At 53.9% G+C, this 8,769-nt stretch overlaps 1 protein-coding gene across 2 annotated transcripts; it reads right to left on the bottom strand.

Moving 5' to 3' along the window:
* Positions 1-325: 325 nt before the first annotated feature.
* On the bottom strand, positions 326-8,763 carry SCN1B (sodium voltage-gated channel beta subunit 1). Of its 2 annotated transcripts, XM_011381741.1 has the most exons (6): positions 8,609-8,763; positions 6,862-7,028; positions 5,942-6,182; positions 1,605-1,746; positions 1,042-1,113; positions 326-952 (listed from the first exon to the last, which is right to left on the bottom strand). In XM_011381741.1, exons 1-5 carry the CDS (start codon positions 8,646-8,648, stop codon positions 1,047-1,049), a joined length of 657 nt encoding a protein of 218 aa, XP_011380043.1. In that variant the 5' UTR covers positions 8,649-8,763; the 3' UTR covers positions 326-952; positions 1,042-1,046. The 2 variants fall into 2 exon arrangements, with proteins under 2 accessions (XP_011380043.1, XP_023379989.1); XM_023524221.1 differs by lacking the exons at positions 326-952; positions 1,042-1,113; positions 1,605-1,746 and adding an exon at positions 4,563-4,930.
* Positions 8,764-8,769: the final 6 nt, after the last annotated feature.

Raw genomic sequence — 8,769 nt, 5'->3', positions numbered from 1 at the left:
CTTATTTCTCCACAGACACAGCCCCCTTCCCAGGCTGCCTCCTTGGCTCCCTCCTGGCCTCCCTCCCACTCATGGTCCCAGCTGAGCTAATGACCCCCCTCCCAATCCCACATTAATCAAGTACTAAGTGGCTGCGCCTGCTAGGTCCTCAGGCAGGCACTGAGCCTGAGACGCTGGCCCTATCCATTCCTTACCCATCCTTATCCTGAATGCGTGCACAGAGGCCCCACTGCCTGCCTGTGAGGGCTGGTCCCCAGGAAAACTGAGGCTCTTGGATTTGGGGCCGGGTGTAGAGGGTGACTGGGCTCACAAGAGAGAATATGAATCAAGTCCAAGAATCTTTATTTCATGAACAAAACTACTCATGTAAAGAGAGAGACGAGGCTGAATGGGCCCCTTTCTAAGTGGCCACAATCCAAGGCTGGTGAGAGAGGGTGGGGTTGGGCCGGGCAAGAGTGCATCACAGGAGAGGGGACCCCAGGTCCAGCCAGAGGAAGCAGGAGGGGAAATGTCGCTGAGGGTTGGAGTGGGCCCCAGAACCCCCTGCCCCAAACTGTTCCGGCCTATCACAACCCCTGCTGGGCAGGGAAAGGCTGGGCCCCAATAGTGCGTGTCTGAAGCGGCCAGTGTGTGCAAATCAGCAAGAAGGAGGGGTGCGGAGCCGCTGCCCTACCTCCCCGCACCCCCTCCCAAACAGGCAGCAGAAGCAGGGGTAGGGGCAGCGGCAGTATTGCTTTACCCATCATGCATAGCAAGGGTGGGCAATAGGGCAGGAGAAAGAAGGCTGGATTAGGAGTGCGAGCCAAGCCCCCTGCCCTCTCCCACCCTGGCGGCTCCGCTGGCAGGACTCTGAGGCTGCGGGGGCCCAGGAATGGCCAACCCCCACTGGGGGCAGGCTGTGCCTGGATGCTCCCCATTAGGGCTGGCTCTTCCTTGAGGCGGAGCCCAGAGCCTAAAGGTGAAGGAGAGACAGGGGATCAAGGACTTAGTGAGCTGACACTCTTCCAGGCCCACCAGCCCCCGCCCGCCCACCCACCTTACCGAGGCTATTCGGCCACCTGGACACCCGTACAATTTTCTTTGCTTTCTGAGGTGATGGCCAGGTATTCCGAGCTGTAGGGGCAAAAGCCAGGTGGACAGTGACCCCATCATAAGTCTGGCCCACACCCAGGAGACTGAGAAAGGTTGTGGTCTCTGCCCCAGGGACACAGGGCTCATGAGTTAGAGAAAAGAGGGGGCTGTGGGCTAGACTCCTAGAGACACTCCTAGAGAAGTCCAGGCTGGGGGCCTGAGTCCTGAGCCTGAAGCAGGTGAGGACTGGGGGCTCAGACTTCTGGGTTCTGGAAAAGAAAGGGGCTGGGGCCTTGACTCTCGTATCCTTGGGGGACAGGGTGCTGGGCCTGAACCCTGGGTGCTGAGAGAAGTGGGGGCCGGGACTGACTGCGGCCTCGTCCCATCTCTGACAATGAATGCCCCACTCCAGGGACGACTGGAAGGTGGTACTGGGTTGCTCCCTTGCCCCCTCCCCGCACTCAGCTCCTGCTCCCCTCTGGAAAGTCCTGGGTGTCCTGGGTGCTTCCCCGCTTCTCACCAACCCCACTCACGCATTTTCTTGTGCGGCAGCCTCTGTGGCAGCGGCGATCTTCTTGTAGCAGTAAATCATCTCGGCCACGAGCCATATGGTCAACACCACGATGAGCACGTACATCATGATCTCAGACACGATGGACGCCATGTCTCTGTTGGCTGCAGGGGCCAGGCAGGGTTAAGCGGCAGCCGAGGCCAGGCTCAGGACGCATGACAGCCTGAGTGTGCCCCGAGCTTGCAGTGCCAGCTTGGGCAAGTGGCTTGACCTCTCTGGGCCTTGATTCCCCCTCTGTCAAATGGGGATGATAATACCCATGCCTTCTCACAGGATTGCTAGGAAGAGGAAAGGCCAATTAACATCCCTCACATGCTTGGATGCACAAGTGCTGGCCACTGGAGGCTGTTTGCCGGAAACCCTCTATCCTTCCGCAGCACTGGCTCTTGCTCCGCCAGCTTCCTTTCATTGAGCCTAAATTTAAACTGTAACAGGAGCGCACTTAGCCGGGGGACCGGAGTCGAAGGCCACTGTGGCATCCTGGGCCAGATTTCACAGGTGCGCACTCTGCATGCCCAGCCCCTTCTTCTGCCTGGCCAGGATCTCATCTTCCCCAGTCCCCACGTGGGCTTCCGCCCCGTCAGTGGGCGCTGTCTGCCGCTCACTCATGCAGGTGGTGCCAATGCTTTCTGGGCCAGAGTGAGAGAGGGTGCAGGGCTGGATGGTTCTCCCATATTTCCCTACAGGAGGAGCTAGGGACAGGGTTCCATACCTTATTCATTCATTCATTCGTTCGTTCATTTGCTCACTCGGAAGATCTCATGAACGCATCTTATGCAGTGAACACGTGCTCTCAGCCAGGCTCTGTGCTGAGTTTTTTATTGAACCATCTCCCTGACTTTTCAAAACAACCCAAAGATAGAGTACTGGCTTCCCACATCAGCTGACTTCAGGAAGCACAATGAGATGGATATATGCTGGAGAAAGCTCACATCATCGGAATTCTCAACCCTGCTCCTGGAACTCAATGCCCAATTGGATTTAGGTAATCTGGTGTCTCCTGCTTTTCCAGTCGGATTAGGACAGTGATGGACATGGCTCTGTAGCCTATCTCCAGACAAGGATACTGAAGCCCTGAGAGGGGAAGGTACTGGGCAAAGATTCACAGCCAGAATTGGATTCAGGGATTCATCCCCAACTGTAACTGACTGCAGGGTCCGAGCTCTGATCTGCTCTGTAAAGCTTCCACAACCATAAGGACTTGGTAATAGCTGCCATACAGTGAGCACTGTCTCCATCAACCCACACGGACACCACAGGAGGTGAGACTGTCATTCTCTCATGTGACAGATGAGGAACTGAGGCAGAGGGGTCACAGAGAGAGTCAGAGGCACCTTCTCTGGGAGACTTTTGATTTCTTCAAAACCCCAAATCTTCCAAGAGCTTTCCCTGCCTCCTCACACAGTCGGCCCCTAGGTCTAAAGCCCCAGCCTATACCTCATCAGGCCAGACTTCTCACCAGCCTCAGACACTGCTTCACCTCAAGACTTTCTTCACTCAAACTGGGTACATCTGAGGAAAAGGGTGAAGAAATAAAATGGAGTCACTGTGGTCAAGATGCTAAATTACTGAAATCAAGGAGGCCGAGGCAGAGGATGTGATCCTATCCTCGCTTTAACTTGCCTGGGAAATCAAACTTTTGAACTCTCCAGTTATGACCATGTATACATATATATGTAATCTTATGGATAACTCTGATTACCTCTTAAGGACTTAGGAAAGAATGTTCATGTGTCCAGACCAACTAACATCCATTATCTAGACCACTGGACACCTGGAAGATTATCATCTCGGATTAATGCAGAGGCTAAGAATGCAGGACTGATTCTTCTCAAGAATGTATTTTTCACCGCAAAAACTCTTAGCTTTTCTCTCTTCTTTGAAACACTCTGGGTATATTGCCTAGTTGTGTTTCGGTTTGCAAACCCTAAGACCTTTAAATAAATCTTGATCATTTATTTCTAGCCAAAGCCTCCCGATTCATTTATACTCGGCCAACATATCCAAAATAGAATTAGCCGCCTTGTCCCCATCTGCCAGCCCCACTCCTGGTAGGAGACCTCAGGTGCTTCCTACTACCCTCTGCACCTCGGCCAGGCCAGTGACGTTCTCATCACCAACACGTACTGCTCCTCCCCCGCTTTGGAAATGATTCAGTTCCTTTCTTAGCAGTTACTACGAGGAGGCAATAGAGGCTGGTGGGTAATGTTGAAAATGCAGTAAGACAGTGGACTATAATAAAGAATATGGCCTGGCCAACAATGCTAATACTATAATAATATCGTGAGTAATGAAAGAAATACTATAGTGTGATGAGTCATGTTAAAAATACTATAGTATAGTGGGTGACGAATATACTATAGTATAACAAGTAACATTTTAAAATACTACAATGCGATTGATAATATTTTTTAAATACTTTAGCATGGTAAAAATATGATAGTATGGTGGATAATGTTAAAAATACTCTAGTATGATGAATTATGATAAAAATACTGTTGTATGTTTGGTAATGTTAAAATAGTATAGTACACAGTGTAATATAAAATACTGTAGTATAGTGGGCAATGTTAAAAATAATGTGGTAGATAAAAAACACTAGAGTATGGTGGATAATGCCAACACCTCAGGCTCTGGGAAGACGGCATAAGGAGCTCTATATTATGATATGTTGCTCAGAACACAGGCTCTGGGAGGTAATACAGTATGGTAGATAATGTTAAAAAGAGAGAGGCCCTACTGGGTCACAGGCATGCCTGAGCCCCAGCCTCCACCACACAGATGAGAGCCACAGCCTGAGCCAGGCCAGACCAGAAGGTGGAAAGAACCTGGGTGCCTGATGGGCTCACAGAGCCTCCCTGCCCTCCTGACCCCTCATCTCAGCACTCGCGACCCCTCAACTCAGCACTGATTCGGGACACAGAATTGACACAAATTTTATTAAGCCACAGCATTTGCGGGCATCTTTGTCATGGCCACTCCACTTTCCCCCGACTCACGTGGGCGGGGCTCCCACCTCTATATGTGTGGGTCACCCACCCAGCATCGTGTCCTATACCAGAGTCACTCAGAGACATCTGCATTGAATTCTGCTAGATCACTTTGATAACAAACGTAAAAATGCTAATTATCAAAAGAAATCCATGGGCTCTGGCTGCCAGCGGAGGATGGTGAATCATGCCAAGAACAGAAACAGCAGTCACACAGGCTTGGTTGCCTTCCAATTCAGGTTGCAGCTCATTGACTGTGGCCATGTAATCTTATTGCCCTTATCCTGGGCTTCTCCATCTATAAAACGGGGCAGTAAGAGCGACACCCCAGAGGGTGGGTAGAGGGCTCACCAAGGGACTCCACATAAGGCACCGAGGCCTGTCTCAAGAAAAGAAAGGACAATGCACATTGCCCATGATGGTGTGTGTGTGCTGTGGGCCCTGAGGGATGTCCCTGCCACAGCTCTTTGGTGGCCCAAGGTCTGGGATAGCTCCCTGACTATCTAAGCCAGTGGGCCATAGGACCCTGGAAAATTCCAATTTACTCCCATCGGAAGGTGGTTCAGAGGAGGGGTTCAAGGAAGCCGAAGCCAAAATGAGGAAACAGTTCAAAAACACCTTAGATCCTACTGCTCAGCATGGTCCCAGACCTGCAGCATTGGTCTCGCTTGAGAGCTTGTCAGAAGTGAACTCTGGGCCACCGAGATCTGCTGACCCAGGATCTGCGCATTAGCAAGACGCCCGAAGGGCCGTGTGCACAGTAGAAGTTGAGGAGCACTGCTCTAGGTGACACACTCATATCTCTTCCCCGACTGTGACAGAGGGAGGCGGGGCTCAGGCTACTTGACAAGCAGAACCGCCACTGTCGCCCCCACGTACTGAGGCCTTGCTGTGAGCCAGGCACACCAGCAGTTGACACGCAACATATCACTCAATCCTCACAACCTCCCTGGAACACAGGAATGGTTCAAACCACACCCTGACAGGTAGACACTCTTATCCTGCCTCCTACAGGACGACCCTTCGCCTCAGAGACAGGACGGCACCTGCCAGAGGTCACACAGCACAGGTAGCAGAGGTTTTATACCCAGAACTTCCGTGGCAGAGGCCTGCTCTCACTCCGTGGGTTGAAAGGAAATTAAGGCCAGAGCGGGAGTTGGGGAAAGAAGCGCTGCTCATTCTGCTGCCTGCCGTGGGCAGTTGGCTGGCCCCGGAGTGGAGCTAGAGCCTGTCCGCTACCTGCCATCTGTCCCTCCATCTGTCTGCCAGTGGGCAACAAGGATGAGGGGGCAGGCCGGGCCTTACTCACCTTTGTCCACTACCTCAAGGTGGATCTTTTTGACAACGCTGGTGTTGTGCTCATAGTTCTCGAAAAAGAGCAGGCGGTACACGTGGCACTCGTAGTCGCCCGAATGGTTGTAGGTGACATTGGTGATGAAGATAGACAGGTCCTGCAGGTCCTTGGTGCCCCGGCTGCCATTCCATACCACACGGCCCTCAAAGCGCTCATCCTCCTCCAGCTGTAGCACCTCGTTCTCATAGCGCAAGATCTGGGGGCAACCAGTGGGAGGGGTCACTGCCTGGGCCCATGTCCTCCACCTAGACCTCTATTCTGTCCCTGGCCCTAACACACAGAATGACAGATGGACACAGACATGGACTCATAGTCCTGAAACACACACAGTCACACACATTCCTCATCATCCCCTAAGCCCCCATTCAGCCTTCCTGGCCTTCATTCTCTACAATTCTGCCCCAGCCACTGGACGTACTCCTTATTCAGGCACAGAGACAGCTTGACTCAGCTGCTGTGGACCCCAATTCTCCAGCAGGCCCTAAAAGTATAGGATGCCTCTTCAGATATAATTAAAAATACACATAGTATAAAGAAGGTCCAAAAAGTTCTGCTCCTCCTCCATAACAACCATCAGAGACATTTTTGCCAGTACTAAATAATTCCAAAGCCATTGGCAGATGCATCAACTCGATCAAGACTCACAGACTTATGAGCTAGAGACCATCACCATCCCACCTCTATACAGGAGAAAACTGAGACTCAAACAGGCTCAGTGACTTGCCCAAGCTCAGCAGCTGGACAGTGATAGAGCTGGAATTTGAATCCAGGTCATCAATAATAGCACATTATTAAAAACAAACAACCCTCGGATCCTGCTCCCCACTTGGACACTGATGCCCACCCTCCCACAGCCAGGCTGGGTGTCCACACACCTTCACGAACTCCTCGGTGCCCTTCTGACGGAAGGTCCACTCTGTGAAGGTCTCGGCGGTGGTCTCGCTGCGGCGCTTGCAGGAGATGCACAGAATTTTGAAGGTCATGCCATACACGGCCTCGGTCTCCGAGTCCACTTCCACGCAGCCCGCCCAGGCTGAGGACACTGCAGCGACAGCAGGGGCACCCATCACCCTAGGCCACGCCAGGCTCACTGGTTGTCGGCCTTCAATCTGTTTCCCCTCAATAATGATGACAAATGGACAGAACCGGACCCAAGCCAGCCCTGCCACTTGCTGCGTGCCCTGGGCAAGAAACTCATCTTCTCTGAGCTTTAGTTTCCCACTGTGAATGGTGAGGGAAGTGATCATCTTTGCTTCTGGAGGTTGCAGAGCAAACTTCGTAAGTTACGTAAGGCCCCAGCAGGGGGCTAGCACACAGAAGTCCCGCAACCAATGGGGCTGTCACTGTGGTCAGTAACTCCAAGTCTGTGCTACCCAAGTATCCCTTCTTCAGAAGGCCCCTTGTCGGAGGTACTGCAGCATATAAGTTGTGGATCTAGAGTTCCAGCTGCATTAGAAGCGGCAGTCATTTTCACCATTATTGCTCTGCAAAACCAGCCAGCCCCAGAGACATGGCTGGGGGAAAGCAAGGCCTCAGAGGGGAAAGTGGGCACTGGAACAGGGGCAGAACCACTCTCCATCCCTGCTCTCCATTCCCACGAAATTCTGTCATCCACCCCATCTCTGACTTCTGCCTCTGCCCCCCAGACTCCCATCTTCTATCAGCTTCTCAAAACTCACCAAGCTCTTTCCCGCCTCAGGGCCTTTGCACCTCCACCGGAGTCCAGTCCCCTTTGGTCTCTCCTTCATATTTTTACCTGCCACCTCCTTCCTGCTCCCCAGAGCTCACTATCCAATGCTGTGTCTGTCCAACTCCAGCTCCAACTCTGGGTGCTCGCTTCCGTCCTCCTCCTCTGCTGTCTCTCTCCGATGCCTCCCTGAGCATCTCTGCCTCTCTCCCCCCCTCTTTACACCTCCTTGGAGTCTCTCCGAAGGTCTCACCACCTTTTGTCCTCTTTTCAGGCTCAGACACCCTCTCCCCGTCTCTCTCCACCTTTCCCTGCCCCTTTTTTAAACTCCATTTCTCCCTGTGTCTACCAGTGTCTCTATCTCTTTCTGCGTCTCTCAAGTTTTTCTCTCTCCGCAGCTCAGATGAACTCTCCTCAGTCTCTCTCTCTGGCAAACTCGGCATCTCTCCCATCTGTCGCCACCTTCACTCCATCTCCACAGTCTCCCAGCGGAGCACTCAGGAGTACTCCGGGTTCTTCTGCGTCTCTCCCTACCAGTCACCATCTCTCCCTGTCCCTCCGTCTCTGTCTCGTCCCAGTCTGCGGGCGCCGCCGTACCTCCCCCCTCCCCGCCCCCCCGCCCCCCCTCCCAGCTACGGCTGTGGGTGTCACATTGCAGCCCGCGGGGCTCCGAGAGCAGCTGACTCCGCATTTCCTCGCCCCCGGCTGAGCGCCCGCAGCCACGAAGCTGTGCCAGCCAGGTCCCCGCCGCCTCTGGCCCACCCGCACCTCCACCGCCTCCCCTCAGTCCCGCGCGCACAACTTCTTAAAGGACTCAACAGGGCTGGGGGATGGGCGTGGGCAGCCCCCGCCCCACTCTCCGAGGTCCCGAGCGCAAACCCGCCGCTCGGCAGTGCCCCGCTGTGGCCCCTGTCGCGCGCCCCCAGCGCACTCACCCAGCGCCGCGCCGACCACGAAGGCCAGCAGTGTCCCCATGACTGCGCTGCGCACGCTGCGCCCCGCTCCCGGGCCGCCGGTATTATAACGGGGAGAGAGGCGGCGGGCCCCGGCGGCGGTTAGAATGTCCCCGGGAGCGCGCGGGCGCAGCAGCTGCGGC

Source organism: Pteropus vampyrus, unplaced genomic scaffold, assembly GCF_000151845.1.
Source record: "Pteropus vampyrus isolate Shadow unplaced genomic scaffold, Pvam_2.0 Scaffold452, whole genome shotgun sequence".
NCBI lineage: Eukaryota > Metazoa > Chordata > Mammalia > Chiroptera > Pteropodidae > Pteropus > Pteropus vampyrus.
This window is presented reverse-complemented; position numbering and strand designations above follow the sequence as displayed.